A 21658-nucleotide genomic window follows, 5' to 3' on the forward strand; every position below is an offset into this window, starting at 1 on the left:
TAAAAAAGCAAATTTCAACTCAAGTTGCTCAAAAATACTTAAATGTTTTCAAATAACTGAACTGAGTAAAGATTTTTAAAATCAAACTTAATTAAAATTTCAGTTCCTCAGTTGCACTTGGCACATTTCAAGGGATCAACAGTCACATGTGGCTATTGGCTGCCATACTGGATGGTTCAGCATTCTATACAGTGGATTTTTAAGAAAATATCCTTGGAACTTTTCCTAAGACGATTGGGAACAATTTTCTTTTCTCATAATAAATGCAGCCAATGAGTCAGAGCAGATGGTAACATTCCCCTACCCACCCCTGACTTCTGCAGGTCAGTTCTAAGTCATGGCCTCTGCACGCAATAGTCTACAACCTAAGTGTGTAAAAAGACATGCGTGTGGGTATGTCAGCTTCTCCTCACCTGTCTGAGGAAGGGGATTTCCCCAGGATTTAGCGATCCACCTGGGAATGCAGGGTTTCCGTGGTTCCAGCTCCCAACTCCCTTGCCTCACCCTCCACCCCCTGCCCAATTAGTATGATGGGCCAACAGCCTTCCAGACACAAGCTCCTTTGGGGTCATCTCAGGGAGCCAAAGAATTGTGAACTAACTCTCAGGACAGAGCAGGACAGGGCTACTGGAAGGAGGCAGCAGGACCTTGGTTCTTCTCCCACAGGAGCAGCTGTGGGACTGACCACGGTCTTGTGGTCCAGGCAAGGGAGGAAGTGTTTGGGGCCCTCTGGGCGGTCCTTGGGCTCTCTCCTTTCTCCCTGTCTTGAGGAGATTGAGTTTCACTGACTGTGCCAGGAGACAAGGGAGCCGCCACCTCCTACCCTTGAGTTCTGATGCCCTGAGAGCCGCCACACTTACCCTGGGGCCTTCAGGGCCGGGCCAGCCGACAGGCCCAGGCATGCCAGGAACTCCTGGGGGGCCAGGTCTGCCCTTCAAAGACAGAGAACAAAAGTTAGAACTACTGAGCTCTGTCCCCTCCCTCTGAAAACAGATTTGTCTCTGTGGCCCAGTAGGGAGTATGGGCCCGAGCATGGCCCCAGGATGCTCATCCCCACCTCCAAAGACTCATGGCCTGCAACGCTGGGCCTCTCGGATGGGAGTTAAAGCCCTCAGAATCACATGATGTTGACACACGAGATTGTTCCATTCAAGAAATGGAAAGTGGTGGGAAGGAGCTCTAAATGTCTCGGTCCTTTGACCACGGTCACCCACCCACACAGCCCCTGCATTCCAATATATTCTCTCCAGGGATCGTAGGAGGGGGAGGATGAGGGTGAGGGGAGCAGAGACAGAGGCTGCGCCCTTTCCCTTGAGGCCTTTCCCCTGCTCAGTGTGCCCACCTCCCGGAGGATGCCTTCCTGGCCATAGCAACTCACTCCTTCCCGCAGCCTGCACGTGTGGGTTTGCAGGGGGCTGCCCACCAATCGATGCACCACCCCTTCCTGAAACCAACAGCCCAGCCCTCTTACATCAAGGGGAGGCGGGACACATTCTCTGCTGCCATTCCCACTCCAGAGCTCCTCTGTGGCTCAGGCTGAAGCTGGATGTCACCTGGCACCACCCCCCTCCTCCCAGTGGGTTTCCTCCCCTGCTCCAGCTGGGTCTCCCCTCCCCTGGGCTCCTCCGGAGAGAGCTGCTTTAATCATTAATTCACTTGCACACGGCATGGACCACCTCCACCTCTGTGTCCAGCAAACCCAACAGAGGCCAAAGAGCTATGGAAGAGTAAGCCCCGCGAGACAGTGTGGGGGCAGTGAGGTGGGGTCTGTATTGACCTCTGCACCCACTGGCTAATTTCGGTTAACTAGTTGGGGATATGGAAGGCTCATCCCTGACCTGGAGATCCCGCTGCTGGTGGGCACACTGCGTCCTGCTCCTGCCTGCTTCACCCACGGCAGACATCACTAAGCAATCACAGGCCTTGTTCTGAGCGCAGAGAGGACGCCAGAATCCTCCCAGCCCAGTGCTTCAGGCAACCACTAGGCCTTGGCTGGAGTGGTAGGCTGTGTCCTAAAGGGCTGGGACTTGGTCATACAAAGGTATGTTTGAGGCTCTCATTGATAGTAAAAGTATTTGGATAAAATAACTGGGGAAAGTAATTTATATTTAGAACCATGGGCATCTTTTCTTGGTCTCAAACCTTCTTCTGTATCACCAAGACCGACAATTTCAGTGCCAGCATCCACTGACCGCAGTGGGTAATGGTTGGTTGACTCCTTCCTGATGCTAATGAGAGTCTTAATAACGTGTTTGGTTTATTCAGAGTCCCTGGGACCTTAGGTAACTCTTGTTTATTTCAGCTGGGCCCTAAGGCAAAGCCGTTCATTCTTGTCTGACACTTAATTCCAGTTTAATCAAATCGACAGTGAGAATCATTTGGTGCCGCCGGCTGGGGCCTTGGAGGCTTTCTCTGATGGATGGCAGGATGAGGCTGGGGGGAAACCTGGCCAGGCTTGGCAGCTTCCGAAGTCCAAGTGCCACCAGGAGCAGGCTGCAGACCCGGACTGAGAAGCGGGCAGAGCGAGGCGGTCTCTTCCATCCTCATCAGGATGACTCCTGGGGATCGGGGCTGTGGGGGTGTGCAGCCGGTCCCCACCCAGAGGGCACACACTCTCACATGCCCAGCACAGCTGCCCGTGCAATTCTGACGGGGTAACGTGGACTGTACCTTCCTTCCTGGTCGACCAAGCTCCCCCTGTGGATGGAGAAGACAGGTAAGCAGAGACTGCTTTGGAGGAAAAGTTCTGGAACCTGAGGGCTTGGCAAGGTCTGATGAGCTGGCATGCCCATGTGGCTAGGTGCCCTGGAGGCTCATAGCGTCCCCACCATGTCACCGGGCCCCGCTGAGACGGACGGATGGGGTCCCACTCCCGCAGTCACCACGGAGCCCATCGTAACCCTCTAAGGCAGGATTAGCGCACACTTCGAAATCTCAACCAGAAAGTCCTCAGTGGCATCCCCAGAAACCAGGCCGCCATTACCCAAGGGAGGTGGGGGTGAAGACAGAGGTGCTTCATACCTTCTCTCCCTTTGGTCCAGTCTTGCCAGGAAGCCCGGGCGGGCCCTACATGATCAAGACAAGAAGAGAACAAAGCCCGCATCAGCCAGAGGCGGGTGGTGGTGGTGGGGGTGCTGGGTGCCCTGGCCGCTCAGCAGGCGGATCTTGTGCAGACTCAGGGGTCCTGGCACGGCATGAAGGACCCCGCTCCCCGTCCAGGCCAGGCCCAGCCCTCTCCCTGGGACCCCTCTTCCCGCTTTCTCTGGGCTGTTTCAGCATCTCTGTTACTGCGGTGCTCGCATACCTGCTCTCTGTGAGTTTCCTTTTCTCTCTGGAATTCCCGGACGGCCCAAACCTCCTGAGTGCTTGGCGGAGGCAACTCAAGAGACTTAAGAAGGGCTATTTGTTGAAAACGAGATGCCTCCCCACCTCTCACCTCTTTTCCTCTGCTCTTACCAAGTTTCCCTGGGGCCCTGACCAGACAGAAGTTATGCTTTGCTCGCAGGAGTAGCTGACACAGAAATTCCCCTGGTGAATTTCTGGGTACCAGGAAGCGCAAAAGCCTTCCATTTTAAGATGCTAAGAGTGTGGGCAGGTGAAGAGTGCATTTTTGTTCCACTGCCCGTCCCGGGAGTGGGGCTGAGTCCAGCTCGGGGACCCCCGCGCCTGTCTCACTGAAGCTTGGCACACACCCGGCAGGATGCAGCTGCCCTCGGTGCACGTGCCTGTGAAACCCTCAGTTGGCCAGCTGGCTGCCAAGCTCCCCAGGACAGCAGAGAGGAAATCCACCAAAACCCCCAGGCCGCCTCTTCATCCCCAAGATCTGCAGATGAGCACGCCTTACGTGAAGCGTGTCTGAAATAGGATTTCTGTGAAACTTGTTCAAACGACCCACTCCAGCCAAGGGATTCCGATCCTCTCTGCACATCAGAAGCCCCTGGGGGACCTTATAAAATTCCCCAGGGACACAGGCACCCCAGGGGATTCTAATGGACAGAAAAGTTGGGGAATACCGTTTTTGGTTTATTCTCCTTCTGTTTGGGGGGAGGGGAAGAGAGAGTTTCAGTTCCATTCTTTCTTCTTTTCCAAGCCTCAGTAATTTTTCTGTTTTTTCAAATGGGCTAGAGCTATTTATCAGGCCATGATGCTGTCCCTAGCTCAGGGCTACCCAAACTTTGAAGTGAGGGTGATTCCCTCTGGGGAGTCTTGTTAAGATGGAGGTTCTGATGAGAGGGGTGGAGTAGGGGGAGGGGAGGCTGAGATTCTGTGCTTCCAGCAAGTTCCCAGGTGCTGGCAGTTGTGGTTCCGAGGCTCCCCCTCTGCGTGGCTACAGGGTCGCCCTGTGTTCCTGGAGCGCAGAGGTGGCTGTGGGATTCCCGGAGCCAGCCACACAGCCTCCCAGGGACCCACGTGGGCTTGCACCAGGTCAGAGAGGCTCCTGTGGGGCTGGAGACCACGGCCTCAGGGCAGCCGGGACCCCCTTCCCTTCCCGTGGGTTCTCTGCAGGCGCAGACCATGGGAGCTGACAAGATGGAAAGCCCCCTGGGAGCTGAGCCTCAGGCACCCACCGTGCGTCTCTGCAGGCTTCCCAGAGCCTCTGTGGCAGTTCTGGCCACCTGTGGGTCCCAAGCCTTGCTTTCTTCACTCATTCAATAAACATTTACGGGGAAGCTCTACTTCCCAGCCAAGGGATTCCAAGCCTCTCTGCACATTACAAGCTCTTGGGGACCTTTTAAAATTCCCCAGGAACACAAGCCAGGACTACACCCCAGGTACTGGTGTGGGTGGGCACAAAGCAAAGTGGACAATGTCCCTGCTCGCAAGAGCTGGTCTGCAAGGAGCCAGACAGGAAATACTTTGGCTTTGCCTCTGATAGAGCAGTTCTGTCACAACTCCTCAACTCTGCCCTTCAGTGTGCAAGAAGTCACCAGAGAACGATAAATTTTAACTACAAAACACGCCGGCCTGGACCCCTGGCCACAGCTTGCCAACCAGGCATAGAGCTTGTGCTTTATGGAGGCGGGGACGGCAAGAGAAAAGTATGCAGAGAAGGAAAACCGGTCCCCGGGTGGAGAGCGACGGGGCGGTCACTGCAGACGGAGAGCGGGGGGGGGCGCGTCTGGGGAGGTGGGGCGCCTGGGTCCTGAGGGACAGAGGAGCTGGCCACGGGGACAGTCGGAGGGAAGGGCATTCCAAACAGCCGGAGCCACAAGCAAGGCCCTGAGGCCGCCACAGACTTCGGGTGGTTGAGGACCCAGGACACACCCCGCAGCTGCACTGAGTGGGCCGCAACGTCGTGGGGGACAGTTTGCAGGAGATAAGGGTCCCAGGTGGGGTTCTGCTCCCAGGGTGAGGTGTGGGTCTTACTCTTCCTGTGACGGGAAGCCATGGGAGAGGTAACAGAATTCCTCTCTCCCGTCCCCACGGCAGGCCCAGATCCCAGGTCCTCCTCGATGGACCCCCTCTGCCAGGCTGGCCAGAGGGCCTGGGAGTCTTGGAGACAGTCTCTGGAGGGGACCCTTTGTCTGCCTAGAAAACCCTTCCACCGGTGTTGGGCCTGCTCCTCACTCTGACCTGAGCTCTGGTGGGGAGGGGCGGGCTGGTTGGGCTGATCTGGGGCTAAAATGAGCTTAGAGCACCACATTCCCTGTTGCCCCATTTTTCTGCCCTGCATGCAGGCCCCTCTGGGTGGGGTTAACAGTCGCACTGCCCCTGAGCGTTTTTCTGATGACAACTATAACAGTAACCACCCCCATCTAGGCAGTAGCTCGCCTGGTCACCTCCCACATCTGGTACTGCAGGGGAAGTTATATCCCCATTGTGCAGAGGGGCACACTGAGGCTGGGAAGCAGAATCGGCCAGAGAAGAATCATGTGGTTCCTCCGGGCAAAACAACCCCAGGGCACCTGAAGAGGGGCAACTCTTTCCTGGAGGTGGCGGGTGAGAGAGGGTCCTTGCCCTGAGCAGAGGACCTCAGGGGAAGGGGCTGGGGTGCACTGACCTGAGGGCCTGGACCTCAGGGGAAGGGGCTGGGGTGCACTGACCTGGGGGCCCGGAGGCCCAGATGAGCTGAGCGACCCCTGCGCACACGGGGACTGCGCCGTCTCCAGTTCCAGGACAAGATTCTTCATGTCTGGGGAGAGAAGCTTCAAGACAAAGCGACACAGGTTATAGGCCTGACCGGGGACGCAGAAGAAGGGTCAGGCCCCAGACACAGACCTGTCCCACAGCCCAGCCCCGAGGCCGGCCGGTCCCTGACGCCCCGGTGGGCGTCTCAGGAAGGCGACCTCTGACTCCCAGTCTCCTTCCCCTCATCTGCTCTGAGACAAGCCTGGCTTCAGTGGATTACAGAGGAAAAGCAACCACTCTGGATGGAGTTAGGAACTCACGCCGGGGCCTTTACCCAGCATCCAGGACAGCACCATCCAAGAGAAGTAAAACGAGTCACTCATGTGACACTTATGTGTTGTCTTAAATGTTCCGGTAACCACACAAAAAGGGTAAACGGGAATAAGTGAAGTTAATTTTGATGAGGATTTTATCTTACCCAATATATTCCCAATATTATTTCAATGTAAAAAAGAAAAAAAAAACTACTGAGATAGTTTGCATCATTATAAAAGGCATCCAGTGTGTGTTTTATACTCAGCACTTCTCAGTTGGAACTGGCCACATGGGGCCAGAGGCTAGTGTATTGGACAGTCGGGTCTAAGAGGTTCTGGAAAGATCTGAGCGTCTAGAGCCCCTGGAATGCCTTCCAGCTCAGCTTCCCCCATCCTGCTCTTTCCCTCCCTTTGCCCAGTTCCGCTCCCCCTCACAGGACTGTTTCCTGTGTCACTTCATGGATAACAGGTGTAAGAAGGAAATTTCACACGCACTTAGGGAGAAGACAAAACAAGAGGGGGAAACTCCACGTATGAGCCGCTGACCAGAGCCCAGAAAGCTATCAGTTCACCTCAGCGTTTCTGAGTGGACAGGACACTTGCCCGTCATCTGCCTGTTGGCCAGCTGAACGGCCCGGCCCAGTGAGGAAGCATCCCCCTCCCTCCATCCTGCTTGAGGTGCAGGGGCACCAAGAGGGAGCAGAGAACCAGCCCCTGAGGATAGCTCTGGGAGGAGCCCCGCCCAGCGGAGGGGCGCCCCGGGACCCCCGACAGTCGGCGGTACTCACCGGGCCCCGGGCCCCTCGGAAGAAGGGCGGTGGGAACAGCGGGGGCGGCGGGGGCGTCAGCAGGCAGCATGCTTGGGGGCCGCTGCGCCTCTTCTGATCCAGGCCAGGCAGGGCTGCTCGGAGGAAACCCCTGCCTGTTAGTGTGGGGCCTGCGTCAGGGCCTCTGGATGCCCACTGTGCCCGGGGAAAGGGGGAGACTGTGGGCCACCCCCGATGGCCGCGTCTCACTTCCAGCCTGCCTATCCCTGACCGGGCCTTCCCGCCTCGCCGGGCAAGCGTGTGGGCACTGTGGCCGCTGGGACCACCGGGGGTTAAGGCTCCTTCTCCAGACACTGACGGTCACTGTGTAGATGGGACAGAGAACAGACGGTTCAAATAGACCCGTCAGGTGCCCCTTCTCTCAGCTGGGGAGAAGGCAGGCTCTGCTCACACCCTTGACACCGTGCCTGCAGGGAAACGTTTTGTGGGGGAGGCAGTGCCCTGGGGCCAAGATTTCAAGCATCTGTTTGACTCCAGACTCTACACAGACATTCAGGTCACCCGTGCTCACAGGAGAGCTACAGGCTGTCTTCAGACACAGGAGTCAGATGATGAGGGGGCCCTGGATGCTTGCAGCTTCACGGTCTGGCGTTCAACGTTAGCACACGTTCAGTGCTGAGGTGGTCCTGGCAGAAAGGACACAGATCCGCAGGGATTCCTGCAGCACCCGGATGGAGATCCCGAACTCCCCAGCCTCCAGGAGCTCCTTCAGCTCCTGTCCACTCTCTACTCTGCTCCGTGCCCACTGCCCTGGCTCCCAGCCTGGGGGAGTCCTCGTGGCTGCATTTGAGCTTCGTGTGAACGCCAACTCTTGTGTCCTTCTTTGGCTCGGCATCGCGTCTGTGACGGGCATCCTGATCGCTGCTTGTCATTGTCACGCTGCTGAATAGAGCCCCCCTGTGGGACACGACCACAGGCCACTCGTCCACCTTGCTGCCTCTGAACACTGGGTCGATACGGCTACATGCCCGCCAGACCGGCTAAACCGAGAAGGCCAGAACGTAACATTTGTCGGTAAGGGCGTGGGACGACCAGAATTCCCACTCAGTGGCTGCTGGGAGGGGAAATGAAAGGGCTCCTGGGAGACTCTCCTCATCGTCTCCTAACACTGAAGGCAGCCGCGTCCGATGGCTTGGCAGCTCTCCCGCCTGTGTGTTCACCAATGGAAAAGTGGGCGCATGTTCACCCAAACACACGCACTGCTCAAACACTGCCCGAGCTGTTGAGTTTCCAGCTCCAGTCCTGGTCCTCCTCGTCCACCCCGTCTCCGATCTGACCTTACAGAACATGGGCAGGTTGCCCCGCATGCCCCTCTCTGCCCTGAAACCAGTTTTCAGCCTTGTCTCCCGGGGACAGTGCTGTGTTTTCTTTCCACCCTGTGATCCAAAGCCTGACTCGACATCAGGCAGCCAGCGGCTGCTTCCCAGAAGACCCACAGTGTGGGGTTGCTTGTGTCAGCTCCAGCACCCCGGGAATCCCTCTGAACACACTACACCCTTGCACCCAGCAGAGGAGCAGCCCGCTGTCAGGACCAATGGTCCTCAGCCGCCTCAGACGCAAGGCCCCATTGGTAAGATGTATCTTTAAAGATCCCTTTGTTATCCTAAATTAAAATTAAAAAATAAGACAACATACCTATGCCATTTAAAAATCAATGTAATGCTCTGAATGTACTATAAAAGAGAGCTTTCAGAAAAGTGACTTATGATATAAAAATGCCTGTTTGATATGCATATTTTGTTGAGCACTAGCATGTCAGAAAACTTGATGACGTAGTTAGATGCTCATGACTGCTTGTGAAACCGTATTGAACGAAAGTCCACTAACATAAGGTGCATATCTGCAACGCAAATGCTTCACATCCACTGTGAGATGTGATTTTTCTCAAATGAGGAAAAATACTGCGTAAAACCCCAACCAAACAAAGCACAGCCGCTACTCAGCAGTTATCCGAGAAAACTCAGTTTCATACTAGAGCAGTTCAACAAATATTGATGTGAAAGAGAATTAGCTCCTAGGATGAGACAAGGATAAAAGGTATGCATCTTCCATGTGACATGTCACAGTCACGTGGGGCGCGGGATGTGCGCATGATGCTGTCCCACTGCAGGAAACCTCTCAGCTCAGCTGTTGTGACAACTGAAAATGAAAATTTCTAAAGGCCCCATGAAACACTCTCTGAAATAAGTTGTACCAATGTTTTCTTTGGTCAGTCTTCCAAGGTAATAGAAATGAAAGCAAAAATAAACAAGAGAGACTTAACCAAACTGATAAGCTTTGGCAGAGCGAAGGAAACCACAAACAACAAAGGCAGCCTACAGAATGGGAGAAAATGTTTGCAAATGACGCAACCAACAAGGGATTAATCCCCAAAATATACAAACAGCTCATACAGCTCAATAACAGAAAGCAAACAACCCAATCCAAAAATGGACAGAAGACCTAAACAGACATTTCTCCAAAGAAGACATCCAGACGGCCAATAGGCATGTGAGAAGATGCTGAATATCACTAGTTGCTAGAGAAATGCAAATCAAATCTGCAGTGAGGTATCACTTCACACCGGTCAGAATGACCACCATAAAAAAGTATACAAATAATAAATGCTGGAGAGGGTGTGGAGAAAAGGGAACCCTACTACCCTGTTTGTGGGGTAAATGAGTGCGGTCATGGAGAACAGTAAAAAGTAAAAACAGACCTACTGTGTGACCTGGCAATCCCACTCTTGGGCATATATGCAGAGAAAACTCTGATTCAAAGAGATACATGTACCCCAGTGTTCACAGCAGCACTGTTTACAATGGCCAAGACGTGGAAGTGACCTAAATATCCATCGGCTGAGGAGTGGATAAAGACAGGAGTTGAACTCTGGTCGCAGAGTCCTTTCTGCTGATCCGGACTGACCGTGTGTGGAGATAAAGTTCACGTGGTATATTTATACAAAGGAACGGCACTCAGCCCTAAAAGGGAGTGAACTAATGCCATTTGCAGCAGCGCGAATAGACGCAGAGGGTGTCATAGGAACTGAATTACGTCAGAGAGAGACAAACACGTCATATCACCTGTGAAGCGGAAGTGAAAGTCGCTTGGTTGTGTGAGACTCTTTGCCACCCCATGGACTATACAGTCCCTGGAACTCTCCAGGCTAGAATACTGGAGGGGGTAGCCTTTCTCTTCTCTGGGGATCTTCCCAACCCAGGGATCAAACCCAGGTCTCCCGCACTGCAGGCAGGTTCTTTACCAGCTTAGCCACAAGGGAAGCCCAATATTACTTACAATATTATATAATATTATATGTGGAATCTAAAAAATGAAACAAATGAACTTATTTATGAATGCAAAACAGACTCACAAATTTATGGTTACCAAACAGGAAAGGGAGAGGGATAAATTAGGAGTCTAGAATTAGAAAAACTGTACAGAAATGTCTTAATGACCCAGATAACCACAGTGGTATGGTCACTCACCTAGAGTCAGACATCCCGGAGTGTGAAGTCAAGTGGGCCTTAGGAAGTATCACTAAGAACAAAGCTAATGGAGGTGATGGAATTCCAGTTGAGCCTAAGAGATGATGCTATGAAAGTGCTGCACTCAATATGCCAGCAAATTTGGAAAACTCAGCAGTGGCCACAGAACTGGAAATGGACAATTTTCATTCCGATACCAAAGAAGGGCAATGCCAGAGAATGTACAAACTACCACAGAATTGCACTCATTTCACATGCTAGCAGGAGAAGGAAATGGCAACCCACTCCAGTGTTCTTGCCTGGAGAATCCCAGGGATGGGGGAGCCTGGTGGGTTTCTGTCTATGGGGTCACACAGAGTTGGACACGACTGAAGTGACTTAGCAGCAGCAGCAGCAGCACATGCTAGCAAGGCAATGCTCAAAATCCTTCAAGCTCGGCTTCAACAGCACGTGAACCAGGAACTTCCAGATGTACAAGATGGATTTAGAAAAGGCAGAGGAACCAGAGATCAAATTGCCAATATCCACTGGATCATAAAAAAGCAAGAGAATTCCAAAAAATCATCTATTTCTCCTTTATTGACTATTCCAAAGCCTTTGACTGTGTGGCTCACAATAAACTGTGGAAAATTCTTCAAGAGATAGGAATATCAGACCACCTTACCTACCTCCTGAGAAACCTGTATGCAGGTCAAGAAGCGACAGTTAGAACCAGACATGGAACAAAGGACGAGTTCAAAACTGGGAAAGGAGTACATCAAGGTTGTATATTGTCACCCTGATTATTTAACTTATATGCATAGTACATCATGCGAAATGCCGGGCTGGATGAAGCACAAGCTGGAATCAAGATTTATGGAGAAATATCAATAACATCAGATATGCAGATGACACCACCCTTAAGGCAGAAAGCGAAGAGGATATAAAAAGTCTCCTGATGAAAGGAGAGTGAAAAAAGCTGGCTAAGACTAAACATTCAAAAAGTCAAGATAATGGCATCCAGTCCCATCACTTCATGGCAAATAGATGGGTAAAAAATGGAAACAGTGACAGACTTTATTTTCTTGGGCTCCAAAATCACTACGGTGACTGCAGCCATGAAATTAAAGATTCTTGCTCCTTGGAAGAAAAGGTATGACCAACCTAGAGAGCATATTAAAAAGCAGAGACATTACTTTTCCAGAAAATGTCCGTAAAGTCAAAGCTCTGGTTTTTCCAGTGGTATAGATGTGAGAGCTGGACTACAAAGACAGCTGAGCACTAAAGAATTGATACTTTTGAACTGTGGTGTTGGAGAAAACTCTTGAGAGTCCCTTGGACTGCAAGGAGATCCAACCAGTCCATCCTAAAGGAAATCAACCTTGAATATTCATTGGAAGGACTGGTGCTGAAGCTGAAGCTCCAATACTTTGGCCACCTGATGCAAAGAGCTGACTCATTGGAAAAGACCCTGATGCTGGGAAAGATTGAAGGCAGGAGAAGGGGATGACAGAGGATGAGGTGGTTGGATGGCATCACGGACTCAGTGGGCATGAGTCTGAGTGAGCTCCGGGAGATGGTGAAGGACAGGAGAGCCTGACGTGCTGCAGTCTATGAGGTCGCAAAGAGCAACTGAACAACAGCAATTCTCAGAGCAACCCTGAAAGTTCAGTACTATTATTACTATGATCCCATTTTACAGATCCATGAGCTGAGACAAAGAGGTGAAGCAACTGCCCAAGGTCATGCAACAAGTAAGTGACAGACACAGGATTTGAACTCTGGTTCAAAGAGTCCTTCCTGCTGAACTGGACTGACTGGGTGTGGAAATAAAGGTCAGGAGCTAAGAAGGCCAGAGGCTCCTGGAACAACCACCTGATATAGTATAGAAAGTGTGCCTCCAGCAAGTCACACCTGTTGCTGAGCACAGCGGGCTCCACTGCCCCATCACGAGGGGTGAGGACACACCAGGGCACCCACGGGCATCTCACAAGAGGGCGCGAAGAGGGGTTTATTCTAGGAGTGGGGCTTTGCTCCATGATGCTGGAGGGCCGCCTATGGGGAAGCCCAGTCTGACCTGGCTTTGGACAGGCAGCTGCACCCTCTCCTTTGCCCCTGCCAGGCCTTGGTGGATGGCTAGGGCTGAGCTGTGGTTGTCCGCATAGCGTCTCCCAGCCAGGGGCACCTGCGGGCAGCTCACAAAGGTGCACTGCTCATCACTCCTGTTTCCAGACCATCCAGGCCCCGGGGCCTCTGCAGCCTGCACCCTGTGTGGCCTCCACCAGTGGAAGACCCTGGCTCCATCAGAGCCCCACCCCAGGCCTCCCCCCGGATGCTGGCGCTGCCCTAGCAAGCACACTGTGGCCACTGCTCCTCCTGTTAAGGCTTCTGCAGGGGCTGCCCCCCAGCCCTACCCCTAGACCCCCTTCATTTTCAGCAGGTGAGGACCATCTATTTCTGCCTGCCCCCACCCCACCCCCCACCTCCAGCTCCCTGGAGAGGTTTGTTTTTAGCACCAACTAGTTTATTTCCAGCTCAGAATATTTCCATCAGGTGGACGTGTTTGGGAACAGCTTCCCGCTCCCCCCCAACCCTGCCTTCCCAGTCACTAAGACAGGACTTAACACGTCTATTTTGGGGTCATCCGAGTGGCCTGCGGGTCTCTTTGGACCAGGCTGCCTCCATGGAATCGTGTCTGAGCTCAGTTACAGCCTGGAAAGCCCCAGAGGCTCTGCTGTAATGGAAAACATCGTGTGTGTGTGTGTTTGCATGTGTGGGTGTGTGCGCGCATGGGGCTTGCAGAAACCTTGGTGCTCCACAAGGCTCAGCCCTGTGTGTGTGTGCGCGTGTGTGCATGGGGCTTGCAGAAACCTGGGTGCTCCACAAGGCTTAGCCCCAGGAAATGCCAACCTCCAGGGAATCTCGGGACTGCCCACCCTGACGCACAGACACCGGAGTTCCACTGTGTGTGGCTCAGCTGTGCCACATCCTGGGTGGGGACAATCCTGCTGTGACACAGGCTTTTGCAAATGTTGGGGGGTGTTTCCCTTTTGCTGTTGTTGATGCCATCTTTGCCCTTTGAACAAAATACATCCTTGAGTCTTGGAAAGTGATTCACTCAGAATCACTTGCTTGGAAACTCAGGGACTTGAATCTCAGTGTGAATCCAGGCACAAAGGGCCATGGGGCCTGGCGCGACTCCCCACTGCCACCCGAGACTCAGTTTCCCCAACTGCACTGCATGGGATTTGGCCCAAACCCCCTCCAGAGTGCTTTTTCACCCATAGTGAACCGCAGCATCTCCACCATCTGGGCCATCTGGGTCTCATTCACTAGACCAGCCCATCCACAGGGCACTAGAGACGGCTTCCTCTGTTTCTGCCTCCTTGTTTTGCATCAAGCAGCTTGGGAAAGAAGTGACCAAACTTTCTACCTTTGCAGGGTGGGGAAACTGTAGGTGTAGCCACACGCTAACTGCAGCTGCTGGCGCTCAGCCTGCTCCTCCCGCCCCCCCTGCAGCTCCGCTGCCTGGTGGAACGTGCAGTCACAGGAGCCGAGGCGCAGAGAGGGGAAGGCACACGTACACAGCATCCCTAGGGCTTCTGACCGTGAGTCAGAAAGCTCAGCGATAGCCCCGTTCTCAGCCTGCCTGCCTGCCGGCTGCCTGCTTTCCCCTGATGCACGGATCCCAGACCAGACTGCACCCCACAGTTTGGCTTCAACCCCACTCAGCCACATGCGCCTTGAGACACAAATTCTGACCCTAGGTCTTGAAGGCGTTTGCACTTCGACCACGTTAGAGTTGTGAGATGGCGGTGAGCCGGAGGACCTTGCCTGGAGACGTCTGGATGGAGAACGTCCGGGCCACACATGCCGGGGTGGCCCTGGACCACAGAGCACCGCACTGCTTCAGAGCCAAGGGGGCAGCTGCCAGCCTGCCATCCAGGGTCACCAGAGGGGCACACACAAGCGTGGGAGCCAAGATCGTATGAACTCCGTCAAACCCCTTTACACGGCAATTCCAACACCAGCGGAGGACTTGGAGATTTAAAGGCTGCTGGAAGTTCCCCAGAACAGCTTGGCTTTCCAAGAGTCTTTTTTTTTCCCAAAGCAACATGCAATACACACACACACACACACACACACACACAACTCACCCAAACAACAAGGCGAGTAGCAGAGCAGTCCCAAGACGGTGAGCAGATGAGCGAGGCTGAGGGGTGGGCCGGTCATCGCGCGCACGGCCCAGGCGCACCGGCAGCGGGCACCCTCTGGAGGCCAGCTGAGAGTCGTCACACCCCCGGCGCTGCCAGCACCTGCCCTGCTGGGCATCTGGGGTGGGAGCTGGCCAATCCCTGTTTCTGCCCCGGAGGCCAGGGGTCTGGAGGCCAGTCCTGAGCTCCCAGGAACAGGAAGGGGGAGGCAGGGTTCTCGCCTCTCAGGAGGATGCACTGGGTGGTGGGGAGGGCGGCTTGGGAGAGGAAGAGCATCCTGGGGAGCACCCAGGGGAGGAGGTGGAGTTGGCAGCCCAGGATACTGATGCCCTGTGGCCGAGAGGAAGCAGAGGGTCACCGTTGGACAGGCTGCTTTCGATTCTGGCAAGCCTCACAGGGCCAGCCTCACTGTCGCCCGCTCCGCGAGGGGACTTGGTGGGGCAGTCTGCCGGCCTCCATTCCGGGGAAGGTCTTTGCTCTTTGTTGCTTCACCATGTCTGTGCCAAAGTGCTGGCAACAGAGCTCATCTTAATTTAAAAATATGCATATATTTTCAAAGAGCCGACAGAGCAAACTTTTTAGATGAAGCTTTCCTGTAAAATGATTAAGTGATATCTACCAGATACATGTGGAAATCTGACACTTGATAGGCACCCAGTGTACAAACACATGCACACACACACACACACACAATATTCTAGATCACAGAAGCAGTAAGCACGGTTGTTTAAATCAGTTTTGTAAAGCCCATGAGCTGCAGCAGGAGTTGGCGAAGTTTGTCGGGACAGGGCCGGAGAGGAAGTGTTTTAGGCTCCATGGGCAGCCTCTGCTGCAGTGCACCCCCGCCATCGTGCATGAAAACAGCACAGACAACATGGGCAGCGTGCGTGTGGCCACGCTCAGTGAAACGTTATTTACAAAAATAGGAGGCAAGCTGGACTTGGCTCCCAGGCTGTAGTGTGCTGACCACTGAGCTACCCCCGTCACTCATCGACTGTTTCATTCATTCAGGAACACACAGAAGGTGAGCGCCAAATGCCTGCCAGGCCCACTGACTGGACACAGCCCCTGCCCTCAGTACGTGTCATTAGCCTTCATGGGAAGAGTCAAGGCCCTGGAGCCAGGCAAACCGGGGCTGGAGCCCTGCTTTTGCCTCTGTCTGAACTTAAGGAAGTTTTTATTCACTCTCTCAGAGCCTTAGCTTACATCTCTGTTGAGAGGGTAGGAAGAAATGAACCTAGTTCTTTTGTTGTGAGGATAAGAGCAAGGCTTGTGGAGTTCCTGTGGAATAGGGACTCGTCGATATTTTCATAGATAACCTGTATGAGGTGGAGAATTAAAAGTGGCTGACATAGGGCTGGGTATCTAGAGAGATTTACAGGAGGAAGTGATGGATACCAGCTGGGGTAAGGGATGCAAGTGAGAAATCAGGGAAAGCTTCCTGGAAGAGGTGGCATTTGAGCTGAGCTTTGAAATTGGAGAAGATCTGCTGGTACCATAATGCAAGGAGCTAGGGAGGACAGGGCTCTGTTCATCTCTGGGGCATTTCCCTCTTTCGGCAGAAACATCAGGAAATTCTGTACAGAGGGCACGCAGTCCTGAACCCCGGGCTGTGGCAGAAAGGTCATCTATGTCCCCTTTACCCAGATTTCCTGGACCTGGGTTATGTTACAGCAGCTCTTCAGTTTTTCAAACCTCATTTCAAACACCCTCAGAGACAGACGTTTTGCCAATTTAAGCATCTGAAGTATTTATTTTTTACCATTCCACGTCAAACTTCTCCAAAGTTTTATACAAGGAAACCACTCAGCCATACTGTTTCATTATTGTCAAAACAAAGGTGACTGCCAGAGGATCGCCGCGGCCCTGTCCAGGCCTGCTGGTGCCCCATCTCTGCCCTGAACCCAGTGTCTCCGGCTCCCCCGGGCCTCTCTCTCTCTCTCCCGCCTCAGCCCTGCTCGCTCTCTGTCTCCCCATCTCTCAGACTTTGCCTCGCCCTCTGCGTCTCTCCAGGCACTAACAGTTGGATCTCCTTGCGCCAAATGGCCTGGCGGTGTGCTCACTCCTTGCTGCCCCTCAGTCGGGTGTGCCATCCTGGGATGAGGGGTCCTGGTCTCCAGCCCCTGTATGGACAGTAACGTGTGGCGTGGCTTTGGACAACTCCCTTCTGTGCTCAGGGTTGGTTTTCCCTCGTGTAAAATGGAGTGAAACAGGAGGGAAGGGGGCAGAGCACACCCTTGAAAGAACGGCATAGCCGGAGGACACCACATTCCATTTGATTAGAACCAAACGGAGACACACCGAGGAAACCAGAATTGAAAGAGACACATGTACTCCAATGTTCATTGCAGCGTTGTTTATAATAGCCAGGACATGGAAGCAACCTAGATATCCATCTGCAGATGAATGGATAAGAAAGCTTTGGTACATATACACAATGGAGTATTTTTCAGCCATCAAAAAGAATGCATTTGAATCAGTTCTAATGAGGTGGATGAAATTGGAGCCAATTATACAGAGTGAAGTAAGCCAGAAAGAAAAACATCAATACAGTATACTAACGCATATATATGGAATTTAGAAAGATGGTAACCTTAACCCTGTATACAAGACTGCAAAAGAGACATAGGTGTATAGAACAGTCTTTGGGACTCTGTGGGAGAGGGTGAAGGTGGGATGATTGGGGAGAACGGCATTGTAGCATGTATATTATCATATGTGACCAGTCCAGGTTCGACGCATGATACAGGATGCTTGGGGCTGGTGCACGGGGATGACCTGGAGGGAGGATATGGGGAAGAGAGAGGTGGGAGGGGGGTTCAAGAAAGGGAACACATGTACACCCGGGGCGGATTCGTGTCAATGTATGGAAAACCAACCAATATATTAATGTAAGGTAATTTGCCTCCAATAAAATAAATTAAAAAAAAAAAACCAAATGGGTCCGGGATGGCAGATTTGACTTCCAGTAGACTTGAGCCTCAGTACACGCTCATTGTAACGTATCTGCAAGCTAAGTGACTCACCTAGAGGCACCAAGACATTTCTGAGGCCAACCACCAAAGACCAAAAAGTGGGTGGTGGCCCAATTCCTGGAAATCCTCACCCTCCCCTGAAATAGGTGGAATAATCCTCCCACTCAGTAGCCTATGAAATTACCCAGCCCATGAAAACTGTGTCATATTTTGAGCCACTTTTTTTCTATGGGTTGGCCCATGCCGTGGAGCATGTTTCTCTCTAAATAGTTCTACTTCTTACCAATCACTTTGTTTATCATTGAATTCTTTCTTCAATGAGAAAGAACCTGAGCTTCATTACATGCTGAAACCAGGTATGCAATCTCAGCTGGAAGACAGTGTGGGTTCTGGCCGGGTTTGAGTCCTGGCCCATGGGTTTGAGTCCCAGTCTGTTCAACCGTTTCAGGAGCATTGGACCAGAGGTGCTCTAAGCCCATTCCAGCCCCAGCTTCTCCCAGGGGAGGCAACTCCCAAGACACAACGGCCCTCCATGAGGGCCCGGGGCCAGGGTGGAGGGCCACATTCCTCTCCTCTCCCCTGGAAAGCAGTTCTTGCCGTCTAGGCAGGCGGCCAGTGGTGCAGCTCATCCAGCAGAGCTGCTGCAAAATCTAATTCACAATAAAAGTTTGCAGGGCCATCCTGCAGCTGGGGTCAGCAGGTGTCATCCTCACAGTCTTTTGTCTCAATTTCAGCTCTGGGATTGATCAGCCGGGCCAGAAGACCCTTCTGGAAAACTGCCGCCCCGGGCACCAGGCCAGTGCGCCTGTCCCCACTGCTGCACGCACAGGCCTGCTTCCTGCTGAGCCCACCAAAGCGGGGTCTGCTTTGAGTCTCCCCCGTCCCCCACACCCTCGTGGCTCCCACCCTTGCTGCCCAGAGAGACTGTGCAGCCTGGCTAACTCGGCGCCCTTCCCGAGGACGCAGGCTCCCAGAAGAGGCCGGAGGGCCTGGGTTCTCCCTTCTCACCACCTGACACACTCACCTTGACCAAACTTCGGTCAGGCTCTGAACCGGGCCCCCACCCTGGGCTTCCTTGTCAGCCTGCTTAATCCCATTTGCGCAAGAATCCTCTCAGTCAGTTTTGAGAGACTCCCCACCCTTGACATTTTCTCACCCTTGACATCTGATCAAATTCCTCATCCCCCTCCCCATACCCTTGACATCTCATCATGTGGCCTGCCTTCGGCAAGAATCCTCTTAAGTGGCTTTAGCCGGATCCCCCTACCCTTGGGATCTCTCGGTAATTTTCCACATAAGAACCTCCCAACCTGCTCTTCGACTACAAATCATCACATTAAACAATCCCTGTTTAATTCAGAATTGAGCCCACTCTCTCCTCTCTTGGGCTTCACTGGTGGCTCAAATGGTAAAGACTCTGCCATATAGGAGACCTGGCTTTGATCCCTGGGTCGGAAAGATCCCCTGGAGAAGGGCCTGGCAGCCCACTCCAGTATTCTGGCCTGGAAAACCCCATAGACAGAGGAACCTGGAGGGCCACAGTCCGTGGGGTCACACAGAGTTGGGCACGACTGAGTGTCTAACACACTACTGTGTGCCAAGCCCTTGCTGTGCCACCAGGATGGAGAGACAAACATGCCCACAGCCTGGCCTCTGGAGGGCAAAGGGCTTTCATCTCCTCTGCTAGCTCCAATGGCTGTTGCCGATTTCCTGGAACTCTGTGTTAAGAAGGACTCTGAGGAAAGAGGGCCTCCCTGAGATGGGAGGAGGGAGCAGCATCTCGGCTGATGCCTGCTGGGCCTCGTTTAACAAGATCTCCTCACAGAACAGTGACAACACCAGAGTAGTTAGCACGTCCCACACTTTATGACACTGAGTCCCCAGGAGACAATCATCTCCGATTTACAAAGGAGGAGCCGGGTCACTTGATCCAGCCAGAAGAGAAGGTTGGGGGGCGGTGGTCAGAGTTCAACAGGACTCTCATGCGGCCCTGGGAGAAGGTGGCCTCCTGGGGGTGGTCCCCAGCCCCGGGGGCGGCTCCCTGCCAGACCACCCTAACCTCTCCAGCTCCTCTCTGCTCTCGCGGTGCAGGCGGCTCCCCCTCCACCCTGACCTGGCCCTTCCATGGGGGTGGGCTCTCAACCCCCAGCTGCTGACTTGACATCCCAGGACCTCCTCCGAGTTGGGGCAGAGAAGGCTGATACTTCCCCAGGAGGTGAGCTTCCCCTTCCATGGGACAGAGCTGTCCCTGAGAAGCAGCGGCAACACCCAGTGCCCCTTCAGTGAGGGGCAAGTGGCCAGGTGACTCTTCCCGCTATGGCTCTGGTGATGCGAGAGCCAGCAAAGAAAGTGTTTGCATCCCTGAATGACAGCGAGGAGGCCGGCCGCCTCTGACCAGAGCCTCCAGGCTCTTGGACAAGCAGGAAATAAATTTTCACTAGGCAAAGTCACTGAAATGCTGTCACTTGTCAAGCATATATCACTACCCCAAATTGGGGCGAGGCGCCAACCAGGGGAACATTTGTGACTCTGCAGCTCCCTTCCCTGGTCCCCACACATGCTATGTGTACCCGTACCATCAGCCTCATCTCCAGACGAGCCTCAAGACCTAAGGAGGCACCTGAGGACACACACAGCCAGTCGGTAGGTGGCCTGATCTTGAAGACATCGGTTGAATCCAGATGCCTGACCCTGGAGACTTCTGGACGTTTGGTGACCAGCATGAAGTGCTAACCCCACTCCACACCCTCACGTGCAGGGGAGGAACAGCAGGGAGACTCAGAAAAATGCAGTGTGTCCCAGCCAGGCGGGCCTGGGGGCATTCACACGCAGTCCCTGGTCTCTCACGATCGCTCATCTTCAGGTTCTCGTTTCCTGATTGGTAAATGCACACGAGCAGGCAATTCACCAGTCAGTTGCCTCCCTGACTATCCCAGCCGCAGAGAGGGCGCAGTCACGTGTGCATTTGCCTTCTCTGCAGAATAGTTCACTCTTCAAAGTGGGCGAGGGATCTGCAGCGCATTTTGAAATTCACCAAAAAAAAAAAAAAAAAAAAGACGGATAAACAGAGGATAAGTAAATACAGCAAAAGGATAACAACTGCAGAATCTGTGTGGTGGGCGTATTTGTTCACTAGGGCGGCCGTAGCAGAGTAACTGAGTGGCTGAGACAACAGGTCATCACTTTTCACACTCTGGGAAGCTAGGCAGCCAAGACGAAGGTGGCAGAAGGTTTGGTTTCTCCTGAGCTTTCTCCCCTTGGCTTGCAGACAGCTACCTCGCTCTGTGTTCTCATGGGGCCTTCTTCTCCTTTTCAAACATCCCTGGTGTCTGTGTGTCTGTCCAGATCTCTTCTTAAAAGGACACCAGTCAGAGAGGACCAGAGCCACGCGTATGCCCTTGCTTAACCTTAATCACTCCTCTGAGTCACTCAGAGAATTGTAAAGTAACCGTAATCACTCCAAATACAGTCACATGCTGAGGGAAGAAGGGGTGGGACTCCAACATACACGTCTCAGGGGAGTACGAGACGCAAGTCAGCCCACGAGAGCAGGCATCCTGGTGTTCTCTGGACAGTTCTTTCCACTTTTGTTTGAATGTTGTGGATTTTCTACAATAAAATTTTTAAAATACAAAGACACCTCTACAGGGTTAGGAGCGGAGTGGGCCATCCAGTGCCCTTGCTGGCAAACATCTGGGTGCTCAGGAGCTGCAGGTGGAGCTAGCTAGGCACCAGTGTCGCCTGGAAGAGCCCCGAGTCATTCACCAGGAGACCTCGAGCAAGTAACTGGTCCTCAGGAAGGACGTGAGATGA

The 21658-nt window shown here is 53.3% G+C and overlaps 1 protein-coding gene across 2 annotated transcripts in view; it reads right to left on the reverse strand.

Moving 5' to 3' along the window:
* Positions 1-21658, reverse strand: part of COLQ (collagen like tail subunit of asymmetric acetylcholinesterase) — a 63578-nt gene that overhangs the window by 24614 nt on the left and 17306 nt on the right. The window contains exons 1-6 of one of the 2 annotated variants that reach the window (XM_055416677.2): positions 14814-14925; positions 7172-7284; positions 6045-6146; positions 3022-3066; positions 2671-2697; positions 861-932 (exon numbers count right to left, since the gene is read on the reverse strand). In XM_055416677.2, coding sequence (XP_055272652.2) covers positions 861-932; positions 2671-2697; positions 3022-3066; positions 6045-6146; positions 7172-7284; positions 14814-14889 — 435 coding nt within the window. In that variant the 5' untranslated portion in view covers positions 14890-14925. Of the gene's footprint in view, positions 1-860; positions 933-2670; positions 2698-3021; positions 3067-6044; positions 6147-7171; positions 7285-14813; positions 14926-21658 lie in introns of those variants that run through there. The other variant, XM_055416670.2, reaches the window with a different exon arrangement.

The sequence above is a fragment of the Moschus berezovskii genome, chromosome 1 (assembly GCF_049115385.1).
Source record: "Moschus berezovskii isolate FMDL1 chromosome 1, NW_MosBer_1.0, whole genome shotgun sequence".
Taxonomy (NCBI): domain Eukaryota; kingdom Metazoa; phylum Chordata; class Mammalia; order Artiodactyla; family Moschidae; genus Moschus; species Moschus berezovskii.